The sequence below is a fragment of the Pygocentrus nattereri genome, chromosome 25 (assembly GCF_015220715.1).
Source record: "Pygocentrus nattereri isolate fPygNat1 chromosome 25, fPygNat1.pri, whole genome shotgun sequence".
Lineage (NCBI taxonomy): Eukaryota > Metazoa > Chordata > Actinopteri > Characiformes > Serrasalmidae > Pygocentrus > Pygocentrus nattereri.
In genome coordinates, this window is record NC_051235.1 from 32,849,196 (window position 1) to 32,869,857 (window position 20,662).

Sequence of the window (20,662 nt, forward strand, 5' to 3'; positions counted from 1 at the left end):
TAAGTAGAAATTTGCACTTAACTTGGTAGAAAATGTAATAAAACCCAGGAATGAAGTACCTGACCCACATTATTATTACATTACTAGATTTGATCATTTCTTGCCCAAGTTTAGTGTGAAATATTATTGCGTTTCTCAAAGCTGCTACATTGGGAGATTTCTCTTTCCTATAATGTATATAAAACTGTAGTCAAGCCCAGATTTTTATTTGTTTGACTGCTTTCTCAGTATTAAACGCTCTTATGTAGCTTTTACACACGACATTTACTCAGAATAATGAGAAGAGTGGGCTGACCATGTTGGCTTTGGGGTGTTTATTCTTCTTTACACCACTTAAAAACCTTAAACCACAAAATAATCTTTCCTGTTTTTAACTTTATCCTGAACGCCACGGAAGCTCTAGTCTCACAAACCAGAGTTTTTCTTTTCTGGAGTCCGGAGCATTTTATAGTTCAATGTGATGAAGAGCCGCCTAGCTTGACAGGAAAGAACCATTTGAATTATTTGAAAATCACAAACTGCAGGCCGGCTGGTTTTTGTGTGACGTGTTAGGGCAGCGATTTTCCAAATGCTACAACAAAAACGCACCTGGTAGAAACAAACATATGTGCATCGGTGAACGTGAGGGCGTCCTGTTCCAGAGCTACAAAGAAAACTTTGAATATTGTAAAAACGTGGTTCACAAAATACGTTGAAATGGAAATGGAAAACAAGGAAACTTGGAATGGGGTTTTCCAGTCAGATGTATGTGCACATGAACATGGGGATAGCCAATGAAAACAGAACAGGCAAAATTCCAATAGCTGTGGTCAGTTTAGTTTCCTACAGATATTAGATGCTTTGGGAACATGTGGGCGGAGCACCTGAGACTGAGACTACAGAAGCTCTGACATTCCGAGTGGGAATTATGAGTTGGAAAGCTGTGTTTTGCTACAAGTGATGTCATTGGTCCATCATTGCCGCAGTTTCCAATACCCATTCAAATTGAAATAACTGGTAGAACTGTGACTTTACAAGCTGACGAGAACGCCTGAATGCACCATTACTGGATGATGGGAACCGTTCACACTCACCGTTCGGAGATTTGGAGGTGGAACAGAGTGAAAATGTGGGGCAGAATGTCTACAGAAGACGGCTCATTTCTACAGACTCAAAGACTCACAGCAGAGAGCTGGACCTCGCACGGGAACATCTCCAGAGCCCCACCGTTACCTCGATGATCAGCCCAAACCAGCCAGCATGCTGGAAATTCATGGGGTGCTGTCACAAATCCCCAAAGCTATGGACCACTACAAATGGATTTCCACAGATTTGTTCAAAATTCCTGCTTAATTTAAAGACTTAGATGTAAACAGAGCAGGTCAGAGTGTTTTGGTGTGAAACGCTAAGGTCTAGATAACCTTACCAAGTCAGAGCTGCTCACAGTGGTGGTGATGGGAACCAGACGTCCCTCTAAAAGCTCCTACAGAAAGTTCCTACATGAACTGGTTCTGAATTCACTGCTGATGACTGAGACGCTGTTTTATGAGAGTTTAGAGAACTTCAACTCCATTCATGGTGGAGGGAGACATGCAGGGCGCTGTGCGGCAAAATAGTCCCCAAAGAAAACTCATTATTCCAGATTTTCCACTGTTTTCCATCATCAACATTCCATATAAACTCAGAAGACTCGTGTAGGTTCTCTGGTGGTTCTGGATGGTAAATAAAGTGTCTATATCTGTGTTGTAGTCATGGCGACGCCTGGTTCCCATCACCACCACTGTAAAGACGTCTGGACCATTTCACACCAAACCCTCTGAATCTCTCTGATTCCACCTCACACTCTGAGTGACGGAGGAATTCTGAGAAATGGGTGGAGTTCCCCTGCAGTGTTTTTATATCTTTTCTTGGTGTTGTTTATATGACGTAGCTCTTTATAACTAATAGAAACTCGAACAGTTACCCAGTTTTTTCCTTCTTACCCCAAACACAGACATGTTTGATGTTAGCTTTGCTGGCGCTACAAGGCTAATGTAGCTAACAGCTAATGGAAGCCTAATAGCATCCAAAGTTAGCGTATAGCTAACTGCATGCTTAAATCGTTACACAAGCCTGAAAGCGTGTGGAGGTGTTCAGGAGGTGTTCAGGAGGTGTTCAGTATCTGTAATAGACCTGATTGTGTAGTTTATAACACACTGTTATCTGTAAACATGGACTAAAGTGCGGCTTTGAAGCGCCGCTGCGTGACGTATACGGCTAACGCTCACGTCAAGCTACAGCAGAGATGTCCAGAGGTAATTAGCTGTAGGAGGTGTTGGTGCATTAGCCTAACGTGCTACGTGGTGAAAAAGTAACTAGTAACACACACACACACACACACACACACACACTTAAAAAGGTTCTTCATGGGTTCTTTAGATCGGGTCTGTTCAGTAGGGCTGGATTCGGATATCGGACTGTTTGGATATTCATTTGGAGTTCATTGGGTTGATGTTCAGTTTTTAATTTTGGGATTCGGATATTCGTTTGATTTTTGGCCATCAATAAAGGCAAACTGCAAAATACGGTTCAGGGTTTTTGGGAGAAACTTGGACGGCTTGAATTTTTAGTCCAAGCAGCCAGAGCCGGTTTATGAGGAGCCTGGCCGCTTCCTATTTCTCCCATTATATAAAAACAGGCCTGTAGCACAGCAGAGGGCGCCTGTGAGCGAGTCCTCAACGAATGGGAGTGAATGGAACCCAACGGCTAAGAACGAGAAGTTAAAATAGTTTCTAATCGCCCAGAACTTTCATTTAATTTTAGAAAGTTGAAGGATGTGTTTCACTAAAAAAGCAAAGAGCTCTTACCGATATTTTTCCTTTTTTCTACAGTAAGCGGGTTTTGGGCAGCAGGAGGCGGGGCTTTACTGCTAAAGCATGATGATTGACGGGCAAGCGGAGCAGCTCATTGGCTGTTCATGAGGCGGCGGTTTAAACTCCTGTAACTCGAGTTTAAAAGCTCTTAAATATCACAGTTTATACGTTTATAAACTATGAGTTTACATCAACCCCTTCATTGAGGACTCACTCGGGAGCGCCCCCTAGTGTCTGAGAAACCCAGGAGACACTGCAGAGCGGGAATTCTCCTCTACAGGTTCTCTGCCACAGCCTCTCCAGCACTAAGAGCTAAAAACACAGCCCCCTGCTCTACTCCGGAGAACCCACCACTCCCCCTCAGACTCTTTACCATAAGTCCTTGTACCCAGAACAGCCCAACATAAACATTTCTTCTCTTTAAAAAACTAAAGCAGAGAACTGGAGAGGAGAATTCTCACTCTGTGATGCCTTCCAGGCTTCTCAAACGCTAGGGGGCAAAATGAATGGGTTAATATGGTGCCTTTGAGCAAAATCATAGTTTATAAATGCATATTTTAAAAATGAAAGAAAAAATAAAGATAATAAAGAATAAATTAATTTAATGAACATGAAACAGTATAAAACGTTTTAACACCGCTGTTATTTTTAAGAGCTTTTAAACTCAAGTTACAGGAGTTTAAAAAGGCTCTTCATGTACGTTCATGACATCAGGGAGCGCGAACAGCCAATGCGCTGCTTCGCTCGCAAACCAATCAGGACTCGGTATCGTTAATGTTAGCGTTCTGCCCCAAAACCCGTTCGCTGTAGAATAAAGGAAACATACAGGTGAGTTTTCTCTGCTTTTCTTTTCTACTGTCTAAAATTACAGGAAAGTTAAAACTATTTTTACTGTTCATTTTTAGCCGTTTATCCCCATTCACTGAGGACTCACTCACGAGCGCCCTCTGCTGTTCAGCAGTCCTGTTTTTGATATAATAGGGGAAATAGGAAGCGGCCAGGCTCCTCGTAAACCTGCTTTGAGATTTGAGATTCGAATGTGCTCTGAACACGGACATCAGACGAGGAGAAAGTCGTTCAGAAGCTCATGAGCCAGGAGTTCTGCATAGATCCAGTCAGGCTTAAATGGTTCTGTCCATGGTGAAATGGTTCTTCAGGTCGTTTTTGAAAATGGTTCTATATGCACCAAAGAGAGTTCTTCTATAGTTACGACCCTTTTTGTGCCATAAAGAACCATAAACAACACATTCTCCATCCATCTCAAGACCCAATGGTGCTGTATAGATCTCACGGTTTTAAATAGAACCATTGCCTTTACTAAAGAACCCTTAAAGAACCATCTGCTTCAGTGTGCAGGCTGAGATAATGTAGCTAGCTGGGTTACTTTACCTCCCCTTCAGTCATTTACCCCCAAAATCTGTAGCGATAAAAGCGAATCGTATGTGTTTTAATATGATGTTGCGTCTGTTTTTAAAGGAGGCCCGTTTAACCCTTTCCTCTCCGCGTGTGAGGCAACAGCACTTACTATTCACAGAGAACAATTTGGGGTTTGTTTGAACTTTTTGTCACCTGAACGGAAAAAAAACCCTTATTTTGTACAATGTTTGTAGGTTTCAGTGATTAACGTCGTATTTAGAGAAATCTGAAACCATAAATAACCCTGGCAACTGTTGCTATGTTTGTTTATATTTGTTTATGCATTATTTACTCATGTTTACTGTTTATTCAGTTGAACTCACTGTGATTATTTTGGTGGCTTTTTACTCAAGAATGGCGAATCTCTCTGAGACGCTCGTTGTTTTAGGTCTTTGTTGACGTTTTTAACCTGATGTGCTCATATCTGAAACAGCAAAGCTGCAAACGTGTAGAAAAAAGCCAACTTCCATACAAAGAGCAGGCGGACTGACAGTAAGGGCTTCAGCAGACACGTCTAAACCACGGTACCAAAGCACATAATACAGTCACTATGAGATGAACACCTTTATTCTGCATGTTGTGATGTTATTCCATCATGATATTAACTCTACTGATGGATTTGCTTCTGTATAGATGAATATTCATTTTCCTAGCCAGCTCATATAGTTGAAGCAATCGGTTCCAGCCTGTTGGAGTGTGAGAGTCCTCTATGCTTCCTAAACGCCATCTTCGTCCGTCTCGTCTGTCTGTGCTCTGGTCAGTGTTTCTCTCTGTTGCGCTGCAGTCCAGTGGTTCTGACTCATGTGTGCGCTGTTAGGAAACCAGCGACATGCTGCCATGATTATTAGCTTACGGAGCAGCAGGCGGGTCAGAACACTTCACCCACGCTGGTGTTTATCTTTAAAATCCACACTGTGAAACCTGTCAGAATGGACAAATACCGGTAGGTGTTTCCAATAAAGTGGCCAGTTAATGGAAGTACAAGTTGCGTGTTTCCAATAAAGTGGCCAGTGCGTGGAATTGGACAGTGTTTCTAATAAAGTGGCCAGTTAGTGGAGGCACAAGGTGGGTGTTTCTAATAAAGTGGCCAGTTAGTGGAGGTACAATGTGCGTGATTCCAATAAAGTGGCCAATGAGTGGAACTGGACAGTGTTTCTAATAAAGTGGCCAGTTGTTGGAGGCACAAGGTGGGTGTTTCTAATAAAGTGGCCAGTTAGTGGAAGTACTTGGGAGGTGTTTCTAATAAAGTGGCCAGTTAGTGGAAGTACTTGGGAGGTGTTTCTAATAAAGTGGCCAGTGAGTGGAAGCACAAGGTAGGTGTTTCTAATAAAGTGGCCAGGGTAAACGAACTGTAACCTGTAAACAAACACAGAGGATGAATTAGATGCCCACTGTGTTTCTTGTTGAGTGGGCAGCAGGTGTAATCAGAGGCGCATCATTAACGAGACGTCGTTATTTATGTAGAATATCGTCTATTAAAACACTGACAACGCAGGGGAGCAGATCCCAGCTGAGGTTCTGATGTAGCTTTATTACTTGAAGACATTTCCAGAGAATCTGTATCTCCTGTCCGTTCTCCTGTGCTCACATCCAAATCCACGGCTGCCACAGTTAAAGGGCCCATATCCCTCATTCGTCTCGCAGTGTATGCCGCTCTTTTCTGCGACGTCCTGTTTGTGCAGCTTCACGTACCAAAAACAGTCGAGGTTCACTTTCCAACCTCCTCTCTGTCCCTCAGAATTAAACAGCCTGTTTTTATTACTGTGCCTTCAAGACTGACATATGGAAATTAGCTCTGGTCTGATTGGCCGCCCTGTGTTGTGCCTCTCGCTCTTGGCTGAAACACTCCTTATAACTTTAGTGTGAGTGGGCGGAGCTAAAGAGCTTAATAGAGTGAGTGCATGTGAAATATGTTGTTTTTTGTGACATCACAAAAACAAACTCAAAACAGGCTGTTTCTGCGGTTTAGTTTCCTAATTTGAACTGTATGGATTGAGGTTTTGGTCACTGTTGTCATACGACATTAAACCTTTGTTTGATCAAATGAAGTACCTTTGAAGTAACTTGGTGTTTTTTCTGTGATATGGGCCCTTTAAACTCGCTGGTTCTGAGTTGTAACTCCTCCAGAGATCCTGATACGCCAGCGTACTGTGTTGCGTCGTGGGTTTAAAGCCCGTTTTAAGCCGTTTTCTGTGCTGTTGCCGTCTCTGCTGTGCTGCACGCTCTGAATTTCACTGCTGTTTGTCTTTGTATCTCGAGCTTCTGCTCCTCTCCTACCGTATATTCTTAATTAAAGATATGAGACTCGTTACTTTGCCTGTTTTTTAAACACGTCACCGCCGCACTTCTTTGTTCTCTGCTTTAATAGGAAATGATTTAAAATGAGCTTTTATAATTTAGTGCAACCACCTACTTTAATAGCGATGACACCATCAGTTTTCAAAAACCCCTGCAGAATTAAGCAGTTAAGGTGTGAACAGAGCGGTTCTAGATAAGCTGACCGAGTCAGAGCCGTTCACAGTGGTGGTGATGGGAACCAGACGTCCCTCTAAAAGCTCCTACAGAAAGTTCCTACATGAACTGGTTCTGAATTCACTGCCTGATGACTGAGACGCTGTTTAGAGAAGATTTTGTCATTTTGTGAAATTGTCGTTCTTTCAATCAAATAATAATCAATAATAATTAAAGAAAATCAATAATCCTGTATCAGAGCACTCAACATGATCATTAGAAGGGGTAGGTTTTTATCCACATGGATTACATTTTAGTTTCTTGTTTATTTTGCGCTTGTTATTTTATGTTTTATGTTTACAGTAATTAAATAGAATTTCAGGCGCTGGGATTAACGGTTTAGTGCCCATCGTTGAAGAAATAAAGCACATAAACGCCATCAGTAAAAGACATGATCTATTTTTCTGCACAGGGGTATGCACTTTATTATTATTATTATTATCACTGATTATTCCCAGCTGCCAATGCAATACCACTACATAGCCACACGGGGGCGCAGAAGGCCATAACAGAGGTAATGCACTTTTTAAAAAACATACATACAGTAGTGGACATACGCATGACAGGGGCTTGCAGAACTGCACTAAAAGCTTGTAGTACAGATACTTTAACAACGTTAACAGTGTTTTGTTTTAAAGATGTTTGTGTTAAATCTTTAATTTCTTTAATTAAGTATAATGTTCCACCCCCTTTTCAAAGGCAACAGAAATGCCTGAGAATTTACACTTTTCAGTATAAAACTTCTAAACACAAATACAGACCTGGCAGAACTGACCAGCAGCCTAATAGGAGTTTCCAATAAAGTGGCCAGTGAGTGGAAGCACAAGGTAGGAGTTTCCAATAAAGTGGCCAGTGAGTGGAAGTACAAGGTAGGTGTTTCTAATAAAGTGGCCAGTGAGTGGAAGCACAAGGTAGGTGTTTCCAATAAAGTGGCCAGTGAGTGGAAGTACAAGGTAGGTGTTTCTAATAAAGTGGCCAGTGAGTGGAAGCACAAGGTAGGAGTTTCCAATAAAGTGGCCAGTGAGTGGAAGCACAAGGTAGGAGTTTCCAATAAAGTGGCCAGTGAGTGGAAGCACAAGGTAGGTGTTTCTAATAAAGTGGCCAGTGAGTGGAAGCACAAGGTAGGTGTTTCTAATAAAGTGGCCAGTGAGTGGAAGCACAAGGTAGGTGTTTCTAATAAAGTGGCCAGTGAGTGGAAGCACAGGGTGGGTGTTTCCAATAAAGTGGCCAGTGAGTGGAAGCACAAGGTAGGTGTTTCTAATAAAGTGGCCAGTGAGTGGAAGCACAGGGTGGGTGTTTCCAATAAAGTGGCCAGTGAGTGGAAGCACAAGGTAGGTGTTTCCAATAAAGTGGCCAGTTAGTGGAAGCACAAGGTAGGTGTTTCTAATAAAGTGGCCAGTGAGTGGAAGCACAAGGTGGGTATTTCTAATAAAGTGGCCAGTTAGTGGAAGCACAAGGTAGGTGTTTCTAATAAAGTGGCCAGTGAGTGGAAGCACAAGGTGGGTATTTCTAATAAAGTGGCCAGTGAGTGGAAGCACAAGGTGGGTATTTCTAATAAAGTGGCCAGTGAGTGGAAGCACAAGGTAGGTGTTTCTAATAAAGTGGCCAGTGAGTGGAAGCACAATGTGGGTGTTTCTAATAAAGTGGCCAGTGAGTGGAAGCACAAGGTGGGTATTTCTAATAAAGTGGCCAGTGAGTGGAAGCACAAGGTGGGTGTTTCTAATAAAGTGGCCAGTGAGTGGAAGCACAAGGTGGGTGTTTCTGATAAAGTGGCCAGTGAGTGGAAGCACAAGGTCCCGTTATATTTCACACCGAAACTGTTTCAAATCTACTGACTGACATCTAAACACAGATATAGACGTTTTATTTACCATCCAGAACCACCAAAGAACCTACACGAGTTTTCTGGGTTTATATGGAATGTCGATGATGGAAAATCAGTGGAAAAGCTGAAAGACTTGCTGACCCCTGTTTACTGTGACCACCACTCAACCACTTCACAGCAAACCGCTCCGAATGACCGTAGCGCCTGAACGCAGCCAGCAGGGGTCGTAGTTCTGCGCCCTGCCATTAATGCTCATGCTTGCTGCGCCATCTGGTGGCTGTGAGCAGCCAGTGCGAGTCGTGGCGACGCGAGCTGGATTTCCTCCTCTAGGTGTCGCTGTTTTTATGAGAAGGATGTTTAATCGACGCAGGAAACCCAGCACAGCTGCTCCAGGCTGCCGCTCTGGGCTCCGGCTGGGATAAGCAGCGTTTAGAGGAGGTCATCTGTGGAGCAGGTGCTGCGCCGCCGCTCCGGCCGCCCGTCCGCTCCGCTGATGCGCCTCAGCGTCTGAGCTCTTCCGCATGGCTGGCCCAGCCCTACCTGCGCGTCTGCATGCTTTCGGTTCCTGTTCTGACGCCTTCGGCTCCTTCTGACCTCCTCATGGCCAGCGGAGCGGCGGACCAGGCTCCGGCCTCTCTGAGGGACGTTCTGGACGCCTATGTGAGCTCCTGCGGCTCCCAGGTGCGGACTGCGGGCAGGTGGGGGGTCTGTGCGGACAGGCAGGTGGTCGCAGGAGCTCGGGGGCTACTACTGAGAGAGGGGGCAGAGAGCAGCTTCTCCCTGCTGCCCTTTTACCCCATCGTGACCCAGTGCCTCCAGTACGGAGCTCCTCACTGTCAGCAGAGCATCTCGCTCCTCATGAAGGCCACCGAGCTTCTGGAAACGCTCTGCGTCAACCTGTTCCTGTTTCCCTGGAAGAAGGAGATCCGGACGCTGAAGGTGAGCAGATACACTTCCTGCATTACTGTCTGCCTGTCTCCCTGCCTGTCTGTCTGCCTACCTGCCAGTCTGTCTGTCTGTCTGCCTGTCTGTCTGTCTGCCTGTCTGTCTGTCTGCCTGTCTGTCTGTCTGCCTGTCTGTCTGTCTCTCTGTCTGTCTCGACACCTCCTTGGTCTCCATGTGGCCGCTGAGGACCAGAGTTCGGAGATCGGTCAGAACATGGGCAGTAAGGACTGACCCGTCACTACAGCTCTGATGGTGAACAGAGCCTCTGAGGTCATTTTCGGTTCGTGGAGAGGCTCCAAAGTAATATATTGAGGGCACGAATTCATATTTGGAGACCACATCTTAATACATTGAGGCCACAACTTAATATACTGAGGCCACAACTTAATACATTGAAACCACAAATTAATACAGGCTATTGAGGGCACCACTGAATATAATGAGGCTACGAGGTGCTGCGTTAAAGGTACATTTACATATTTACATTAAGGCTGACGCTCTTATCCAGAGCGGTGAAGGCAGGTGAAGGTGGTGTTGGGAGTCTTGCCCAAGGACTCTTATTGGTGTAGTGTAGGGTGTTTACCCAGGTGGTGATTGAACCCCAGTCTACAGTGTAGAAGGCAGAGGTGTTACCCACTACACTAACCAACCACCACCCACTACACTATCCAACCACCACCCACTACACTATCCAACCACCACCCACTACACTAACCAACCACCACCCACTACACTAACCAACCACCACCCACTACACTATCCAACCACCACCCACTACACTAACCAGACACCACCCACTACACTAACCAACCACCACCCACTACACTAACCAACCACCACCCACTACACTAACCAACCACCACCCACTACACTATCCAACCACCACCCACTACACTAACCAGACACCACCCACTACACTAACCAACCACCACCTACTACACTAACCAACCACCACCCACTACACTAACCAGACACCACCCACTACACTAACCAGACACCACCCACTACACTAACCAACCACCACCTACTACACTAACCAACCACCACCCACTACACTAACCAACCACCACCCACTACACTAACCAACCACCACCCACTACACTATCCCAACCACCACCCACTACACTAACCAACCACCACCCACTACACTATCCAACCACCACAGGTACAGCGTTAAAGGTACAGCGTTAAAGGTACTGTATTAAAGGTACTGTATTAAAGGTACAGCGTTAAAGGTACAGCGTTAAAGGTACTGTATTAAAGGTACTGTATTAAAGGTACTGTATTAAAGCTACAGTATTAAAGGTACAGCATTAAAGGCACTGCATTAAAGGTACCACGTAAAGCCACAAATTACAATATTGAAGCTCCTATACTGAGGAATTACAAATTAATATACAATCAGGCCATGAACTCTCAAGCCATAAAATAATGTATATTCAGGCCACAAGTTACTAAACTGAGGCCACAAGTTAATATTTTACAGACCCAAGTTATTATATTTAGGCCACAGATGAATTTGTTGAGGCCACAGATTAATATATTAAGGCCACGAGTTATGAGTAGTGTATATGAATTCAGGGGAATAAAACACATTTTCAGAGTTTCTCTGAGACACTGTACAGATTATTAGAGCAAATTAAAAGTTCCCGGAATGTTGTGGTGCTGCAGCGCCGTGCTCTTACTGTAGCGTGTTCTATAATAAAAGTCCTCTTCACTCTGTTGATGACGGGCTTCTACGCTGAGGTTGAACTCTTTTTGCTCTCATGGAAAACGTGACTGGTCTGCTGAACCTTGAGGAGCCTCTGGTGGAGGGAGGGCTGAGTGGGGTCTGATTGGAGCTGCTGTGAAAGTGATTGACCGTCATTAGATGGCCGATCACAGTCGTGGAGTGTAGTAATAAAACTCGTGTGATGTCAGAGCTGCTTCCAGGCCTGCGTGACTTCAGAGAAGTGAAACCAGGCGCGTTTCTGTTCCGCTGCTCTGACCTGAAACGGGTCACACGTGCTTAGTAAACACGGCTAATGCTGATGGTTTGCTGGAGATTCTGACTTTGAAGTATATTTGGATTATTTTTGTTTTTGCTGAATGAACTTTCAAGCCTTTGATGGTTATCAATGTTTTCTTTTCATAATAATGGGCCAATTAATTTAATTCTGTGTTGTTTTAACCAGATATGTGTACATAAACACCCATCAGCCGTAACATTCATTTCACTGTCCACTGTCCACTTTATCAGCTCCACTGACCCTATAGTTCCACTCTGTAGTTCTACAGTTACAGACTGTAGTCCATCTGTTTCTCTGATACTCTGTTACCCTGTTCTTCAGTGGTCAGGACCCCCATGGACCCTCACAGAGCAGGTACTGTTTGGGTGGTGGGTCATTCTCAGCACTGCAGTAACACTGACGTGGTGGTTCTGTGTTAGGGTGTGTTGCGCTGGTAAGAGTGGATCAGACACAGCAGTGCTGCTGGAGTTTTTAAACACTGTGTCCACTCACTGTCCACTCTATTAGACACTCCTACCTTGTCGGTCCACCTTGTAGGTGTAAAGTCAGAGACGACAGCTCATCTGCTGCTGCACAGTTTGTGCTGGTCATCCTCTAGTCCTTCACCAGTGGTCACAGGACGCTGCCCACAGGACGCTGCCCACAGGATGCGGCTCTGTGTAGAACCATCAACACTCAAAGAACCCTTGGCATGCTTAAAAGGTTCTTGGCACCATGAAAGGGTTCTTCAGTCTAATGGAGAATGTGCTGTAAATGATTCAATATGGATCCTTTTTGAACAGCACCAAATAAAGTTCTTCTGTTGTTACCAGCTTGACAGAAGAACCCTTTTTGGTGCTGTAAAGAACCCTGATCAAAAAATTTCCATATAGAACCATCTACAGCATATTCTCCAACAGTTTCAAGAACACTTTCATGGTGCCAAGAGCCATATAAGCATGGCAAGGGTTCTTTGAGTGTTTATGGTTCTACTTGGATCCATTTCCTCTACTAAAGAACCCTTGAAGAACCATCCTTTTAACAGAGTGTGTTTACATGCACTTAATAATCCGATAACTGCAGAAAATCAGATTTTGTCAGTAATCCGATCAACACGTTTACAAGCATTTGAGTAATCAGATAATGGGGAAACTCCAGGTCTACAGGAGTCAGACAGTAATCAGATAATGGGGAAACTCCAGGTCTACAGGAGTCAGACAGTAATCAGATAATGGGGAAACTCCAGGTCTACAGGAGTCAGACAGTAATCAGATAATGGGGAAACTCCAGGTCTACAGGAGTCAGACAGTAATCAGATAATGGGGAAACTCCAGGTCTACAGGAGTCAGACAGTAATCAGATAACGGGGAAACTCCAGGTCTACAGGAGTCAGACAGTGATCAGATCATGGGGAAACTCCAGGTCTACATGAGTCAGACAGTAATCAGATAATGGGGAAACTCCAGGTCTACAGGAGTCAGACAGTAATCAGATAATGGGGAAACTCCAGGTCTACAGGAGTCAGACAGTAATCAGATAATGGGGAAACTCCAGGTCTACAGGAGTCAGACAGTAATCAGATAACGGGGAAACTCCAGGTCTACAGGAGTCAGACAGTGATCAGATCATGGGGAAACTCCAGGTCTACATGAGTCAGACAGTAATCAGATAATGGGGAAACTCCAGGTCTACAGGAGTCAGACAGTAATCAGATAATGGGGAAACTCCAGGTCTACAGGAGTCAGACAGTAATCAGATAATGGGGAAACTCCAGGTCTACAGGAGTCAGACAGTAATTAGATAATGGGGAAATTCCAGGTCTACAGGAGTCAGACAGTAATCAGATAATGGGGAAACTCCAGGTCTACAGGAGTCAGACAGTAATCAGATAATGGGGAAACTCCAGGTCTACAGGAGTCAGACAGTAATCAGATAATGGGGAAACTCCAGGTCTACAGGAGTCAGACAGTAATCAGATAACGGGGAAACTCCAGGTCTACAGGAGTCAGACAGTGATCAGATCATGGGGAAACTCCAGGTCTACATGAGTCAGACAGTAATCAGATAATGGGGAAACTCCAGGTCTACAGGAGTCAGACAGTAATCAGATAATGGGGAAACTCCAGGTCTACAGGAGTCAGACAGTAATCAGATAATGGGGAAACTCCAGGTCTACAGGAGTCAGACAGTAATCAGATAACGGGGAAACTCCAGGTCTACAGGAGTCAGACAGTGATCAGATCATGGGGAAACTCCAGGTCTACATGAGTCAGACAGTAATCAGATAATGGGGAAACTCCAGGTCTACAGGAGTCAGACAGTAATCAGATAATGGGGAAACTCCAGGTCTACAGGAGTCAGACAGTAATCAGATAATGGGGAAACTCCAGGTCTACAGGAGTCAGACAGTAATTAGATAATGGGGAAATTCCAGGTCTACAGGAGTCAGACAGTAATCAGATAATGGGGAAACTCCAGGTCTACAGGAGTCAGACAGTAATCAGATAATGGGGAAACTCCAGGTCTACAGGAGTCAGACAGTAATCAGATAATGGGGAAACTCCAGGTCTACAGGAGTCAGACAGTAATCAGATAATGGGGAAACTCCAGGTCTACAGGAGTCAGACAGTAATCAGATAATGGGGAAACTCCAGGTCTACAGGAGTCAGACAGTAATCAGATAATGGGGAAACTCCAGGTCTACAGGAGTCAGACAGTAATCTGATAATGGGGAAACTCCAGGTCTACAGGAGTCAGACAGTAATCAGATAATGGGGAAACTCCAGGTCTACAGGAGTCAGACAGTAATCAGATAATGGGGAAACTCCAGGTCTACAGGAGTCAGACAGTAATCAGATAACGGGGAAACTCCAGGTCTACGTGAGTTAGACAGTAATCAGATAATGGGGAAACTCCAGGTCTACAGGAGTCAGACAGTAATCAGATAATGGGGAAACTCCAGGTCTACAGGAGTCAGACAGTAATCAGATAATGGGGAAACTCCAGGTCTACAGGAGTCAGACAGTAATCAGATAATGGGGAAACTCCAGGTCTACAGGAGTCAGACAGTAATCAGATAACGGGGAAACTCCAGGTCTACAGGAGTCAGACAGTAATCAGATAACGGGGAAACTCCAGGTCTACAGGAGTCAGACAGTAATCAGATAACGGGGAAACTCCAGGTCTACAGGAGTCAGACAGTAATCAGATAACGGGGAAACTCCAGGTCTATAGGAGTCAGACAGTAATCAGATAACGGGGAAACTCCAGGTCTACAGGAGTCAGACAGTAATCAGATAAGATCAGAAATCTGAAAGAAATCCGAGTGAGAGCTCACAGCACTGAGAAATCTGATTACTGAGCTAAAATCCAGCCTCTTTACCAGATTTCTAAATCAGATTTGTAGACCTTGCTCAGATCTAAGAAATCAGAGTGTTCTGTTTACACGACCATTTGAATAATCAGATACCTGCAGAAATCTGATTATGATCAGATTATTGAGGGCATGTGAAGTCACTCATTGTTTCGCAGCACTTTGATTTAGGGGTGGACAAAATTTCACAATAATTAGCCAAATGTTCACAGTATAATATGCATCACGATATTTTGTCTTCATGATAGTATCACATTTAAAGATGTGATGAAGTATAAATACAGTGATTATAACATTTTACTGCACTAATCCAGATCAACAGGACTAATTAGGCTCTTTTTGTAATAAACACACAGTTGTTCGTGGTTCTTTAAGCGCAGTGTGTGTCATGATAACAGAAATGGTCACGATAGTGATGAAATATCGTTATATTGCCCACCCCTACTGTCAACCAACAGGTGTTCAGTTGTTTGCGTCTTATTAGTGGTCCTTTTGCTCGATTAGGGTGTCCAGGACCCCTCCGCTCCCCCTGCTAGGGATTTATCCAGATGTTCTTGTGTTCTTTTTAGAAATTCACGGGTCACTTTGTCTACTACATTGAACCTGGACTCCCAAACCAAGCCATCCAGAGCATCCTCCGGAGTATCGGCTACCGCCTGGAGACGGACGCCGAGTACATGCTGGCGGATGATGCTGATCCAGACGTGGCTAAGAGAATGGGCTTTGAGCTTTTTCTCGCCAGGTTACAATGTGAGCATCTTCTGGAGGCCATGGGTCAAAAGTCTCACGCTGAATGTTTGGAAATCGTCCACAATAGAGCTGCTCCTCTTAATGTTCTGGGCGGTTCTGGGAGCGTCGCTGAGGAACAGCATGAGAGTGATGCCGGTTATGTGAGGGAGGAGGTTCTGGAGGACGACAGGCCTCTTCATTTAGGCCCTAAATCAAGTCCGGTGCCGACAGAGGACCTTGAATGCCTTCAAAGCCTCAGACCTTCAAACCTGGAGGTCCAGGAGATCCAGGTCCAGGAAAACACAAATACCGAAGAGGGAAGGTCCTCCAGGTCCTTCATGAGTGAAGACCGGTCCATTCTGGAGATGCAGGAGAATTATCCAGACTTGGCATTCCGCCAAAAGCCCATTTTCAGGAAATCTCAAAAATCAGCCCAGTCTCCAAAGAGTAAAGACCACCTTGGGTGCAGAGAAGCTACATCAGCTCATCTACATGCAGTAGATATTGACCTGAGCGGCCCACAGTCCATCGCTTTGCACACAGAATCTACCGCTGCTCACAGGAAACTACAAATCCCAGAGCAACTAGAGGTAGGACTACAAATTTTACTCCATTGAGATTCTAATCATTGAGAAATGTTTTTATTAATTAATACATTCCACTTCTTTGCTGATCTTTCCCCCATAATTCAGTGTGTGAGGTATAAACAGAGAGATTCCGAGGGGTTGGTGTTAAATGGTTCAGATATCTTTACAGTGGTGGTGATGGGAACCAGGGGTTGCCATGACTACAACACAGATATAGACACTTTATTTCTCTGGAAGAAAGGTCAGAAATTCCCATAAACACTCCTAACCCTTGTGGAAAGCCTTCCCAGAAGAGCTGAAGCTGTTATAGCTGCAAAGGGTGGGCCGACATCATATTAAACCCTATGGATTAAGAACGGGACGTCGGTCAAGTTCATATGTGTGTGAAGCCAGACGACCGAATACTTTTGTCAATATAGTTTATATACACATCTATAATAATTATATTTATCTCTGTAGCGCCTTGACGTACATATATTGCAGCTCAAAGTGCTTCACAGAAAGTTAAAAGACAAAAATGATATAAAAATCAAATCACAGCATAAAACAACAAGAATGTAGTAAAACTAAATAAAAATAAGAAACACTTAACAGTAAAAGAACTATAGTAACGGTAGAAAGTAAAGTAAGCAACAAAAACTATAATAAAAGTTGTGATTAAAATATAAGTAAAAACAGGAATTAATAAACACAATAAATACAGCACTGTGTGAAAGTTTAACCAGCTGACCTCAGCAGTGAGTTTATCACATTATACATTAGAATAAAGTCGTATTTATAATTCAAATAAACAGAAAAACAATAAACAGTAACAAGAATTTCTCGGGTCCATATTTTTCCTGGACACCTTCACAGCCACCACAGAGACTCGTTAATATCATCAATTACATCATGAGCTCAATTTACTGAGCACTGATTGGTCAAACCAGGAGCTGCTTTTTAACTACATATAATACTGGACTTCCTCGAGGAGGAGAGGCTTGGAGATGGGTAAACACACACACTCACATCCAGAACATCACCGTTTATTATATATAATCACAATTTATTAATATTCTGTAAATGTTGTTTATTCAAATATTAACACAAATAAATAGATTTTGAAAGTGTGTCTAAGCCTTTGGCACAGTGCTGTGTTGTCATGCCACCCTGATTAGTAAACGCATCCTCTACAGAGAACATGTGGCATTTTTCTGCAAATTTTAAAGCACAACTTCTGTTTATTCGCCAAATGAAACGTATTGGGGAAAAAAATTAAACAAAATATGTTGACTTCAGTAAATAAACAGAGGTTGTGCATCAAAATGTGCAGAAGTGTGTCTTTAGAGGATGTGTGACTTATTTACACTCAGAAATCAGTGAAAACATGGAATCTGAGTCATTTGAGTTTAGATACAGATAGAAATCTTATTTTTTACTGATGTCCGTCTCTCCGTTTAGCCCACAGAGCCTCGGACCACGGAGGAAAAGCAGCCCTTTGTGCTTCGTGTAGGAAAAGTGTTACAGAGTCCAGTCTTCAGCTCGGACGCCTCGCCGGACGACGGGCTGGTGTCGGAGCTGGCGGAGAGGATGTGTAAGCTGCAGATGAAGGAGTTCAGCGCCGACGAGCCTCTAAAATACCCCATAGAGGAGACGGCGCAGGCCCAGCAGTGCCCGGGGTGCACAGAGTTTATCCCGGTCTCCCCCCTGTGCCCCCCCGAGGAGAACAGCCCGCCGGTTTTGTGCCGGCCGTCCCAGCAGCCCGTGTGCAGCATCGCCGGCTGCGGAAGCTGCTCGGGTTCTGCTGCTGAGCTCCAGCCGAGCGACCCCATTAAAGAGCCTCCGCACTCCTTCTATATCCCAAACTGTCTGAGCAGCTGTAGCGCCGCACTGGCGGCCCCTGCAGGCCGCGATCAGAACTGCAGCGAAGCCTCCAGCCTGCAGCTCCACAGGAGCCCAGCGCAGCAGCCTGAGGACGACCTGGTACAAACCTTCGTTGTGCTCTGAGACTCTGCGACGGCTGCGCTCGTGCACGACACCTGCTTACGTTCATTAAAGCGATAGTTCAGCCAAAAGACGTTTACCACTTTCCCCCAACTTGCGCCAAAGGTAGTCGGTCAGCCAAGATATGCTTGCTAAAGTCTGACGTCTGCTTTCGTTTTAGCGCTGGAGCTATGAGGCTAATGTACACGCTTGTCCATCACGGTTCTTCAGTGAAGAAAATGGTTCTGTATAGAACCACGAATGCTCAAAGAAGCTTTTGCGTGATTAAGGGGTGCTTTGCATAGTTAGATTGATGGAGAATGTGTTTTATGGCTCTAAATGGCACCAAAAAGGGTTCTTCTGTTGTTAGAGGCTTGATGTCGTAACCGTAGAAGAACCCTTTTTGAAAAGGTCCATCCACAGCACCTTCTCCATCAGTCTGATGCTAAGGGTTCTTTGAGTGTTCATGGTTCTGTGCAGAGCCGTTGTCTTTACTAAAGAACCTTTGAAGAACCTTCTTTTTAACATTAACATTATATATATTGATGGAGAGCGCATGCTGATGTTTGAAGTCTTTAGCCACTGAAACAAGGTTCCTCTCGTAGCGCGAAGCCCCGCAGAGCCTGTATCTGAGTAGCCGCAGTATACCGGCGTACGAATGATGTCCTGTGGCTGATAAATGGGCGATGTACCAAAGTTCTCCGCATTCCAACTCCTAGGGGGCTCCTAATCGTGGGTGGCGCTTACCTAAGCAGCCCCCTCACCAATCACAAGGCTGATGTGGGTTGCCCCGCCCACATGGCGTTAACATAACTATGTTCTCTCTGTGTTTGGGTCTTACCCTGCGTTCACACCGGCAGCGATGCGGCGCGAGAAAGCCGTCGCAGGTCAATCGTCTTCAGAGAGCGGACAATTTCCGGACACGGGAGGCGGCGCAGACGTTGGCAGAGAGAAGTGGGCGGAGTTGGCGACATGACAGAGTTGAGCAGAGTTTTAGTTTATGCAAATTAGGAGCGAAGCGATGTGGCGATTACCAATAGGAATTGGGCGCTGAGCAGCGTAGTACACGCCGTATCTCCGTGTGAGCGTAGGGTTAGAGTGAAAGCTAACCACCAAGCGAAAGCTGACCTAGCAGCATAACTGAGCAAACAAGCAAGCTCTTGGTAAGGCGTGGGAACGACAATCGTGGCTTAAGTCGTGGCCACACGTTAGGATCCTGTTACCACGTGTTAATAAGGCATGGCTGCAGCTTAATTATCTCGTTCCCATGCCTTGCTAAGTTGTGGCCACGCATTATTTTTATGTCTGCAGGACGTCACCAGCAGGGCTCCGTAATTTTCAAACCGCAAGACCTGCATTTTTTCTTTTTTAAAGTTACACCTTACAAGCACAAAAAAACCTCTAATAACTTGCTGATGTCTCGGTAGCTATCTGGCTAACTCTCCCGTTCCACCTTAAATAGTCCAGCAGTTCTGACACCTGAAGAGCCAGAATGTACCTGCTGCTCCATTTAAGGTGGAACGGGAAAATTCCAACAAGAATTTGGAGAATCTCCGACTTCAGCTTCATATCACTGAAGAATTAGGGGGGGTGATAATAAATAACTGCCCCCCTCTTTGAAGGCGTCTGATCCCTAAATGTAACTAAAGCCCAGCAGTGAGGACCTGAACTTTCCCCTCCTCTGCTGTCCCTGCAGACGGGCAGGGTCGCCTACAGAGCGGCGCTAGTAGCTGTTAATGAAGAGATGCTCTTTTATTAGAGGGTCTCATTTCAGAGGAAGATCTCAACCACTGCCCTGTAGCTCAGGAACAAGGGGCAGCGCTCCAAAACAAGGGGTCGGGGTAAAAAGGAGGAATGGGACGGGGCCTTAATGTTTAGACTGTGTTCTGTGTGACTTCATAGTGAACACTGGTCCATCCTGAAGCTAAAAACTACAGTACAGCCACATCCATCTTTACAGATAACGGTGAGTCATAGTGTCAGAAACCACATCATGGAGTCTGAGATCACTGAACAGCTCCACACAGCTTGAGACGAATGTGATGATTAAAGCATGCGGTTAGCATCGCTAATTGGTTTACATAACCCTCCTTTAGTTCCTAACTGTATTAGCCTTGCAGCAGCTAAAACTGACAAACCCCAGACACCAAACCGCGAAGCCGTTCCTGTCTGACCGACTTCGCTGAAGGGGGCTGTTCTCTGAATTAATACTTTAAAAATGAGAACTACTGGGATCAGGTGCTGTGGTGCTGCGTGTACTTGTAAACATGGTCCTTGATGATTTACAGCAAAAACCATCACACCGGACGCTTGATCAGCTGCTTTAGCGATACTGGAATGTTATGAGCATCTCAGCACAAAGACGGCTCTGAAATGGTAGAGTGAGCATCACACTCAGCTCTTTCTCTCTCTCTCTCGCTCTCTCTCGCTCTCTCTCGCTCTCTCTCGCTCTCTATCTTCTTCTTCTTTCGGCTGCTCCCTTTAGGGGTCGCCAC

At 44.8% G+C, this 20,662-nt stretch overlaps 2 protein-coding genes across 4 annotated transcripts in view; both read left to right on the forward strand.

The window, feature by feature from the left end:
• Window positions 1–1,525, forward strand: part of bean1 (brain expressed, associated with NEDD4, 1) — an 83,749-nt gene extending 82,224 nt beyond the window's left edge. For all 3 annotated transcript variants that reach the window (XM_037534318.1, XM_037534317.1, XM_037534319.1), the window contains one exon: window positions 1–1,525. This exon is cut by the window's left edge and continues 2,366 nt beyond it. The gene's annotated coding sequence lies outside the window, so the exon portion shown is untranslated.
• A 738-nt stretch (window positions 1,526–2,263) lies between these two features.
• On the forward strand, window positions 2,264–19,646 carry LOC108415627. Its single transcript, XM_037534448.1, has 4 exons — window positions 2,264–2,273; window positions 8,954–9,522; window positions 15,459–16,208; window positions 17,646–19,646. The coding sequence occupies exons 1-4, from the start codon at window positions 2,264–2,266 to the stop codon at window positions 18,189–18,191; spliced, it is 1,875 nt and encodes a 624-aa protein (XP_037390345.1). The 3' UTR covers window positions 18,192–19,646.
• Window positions 19,647–20,662: the final 1,016 nt, after the last annotated feature.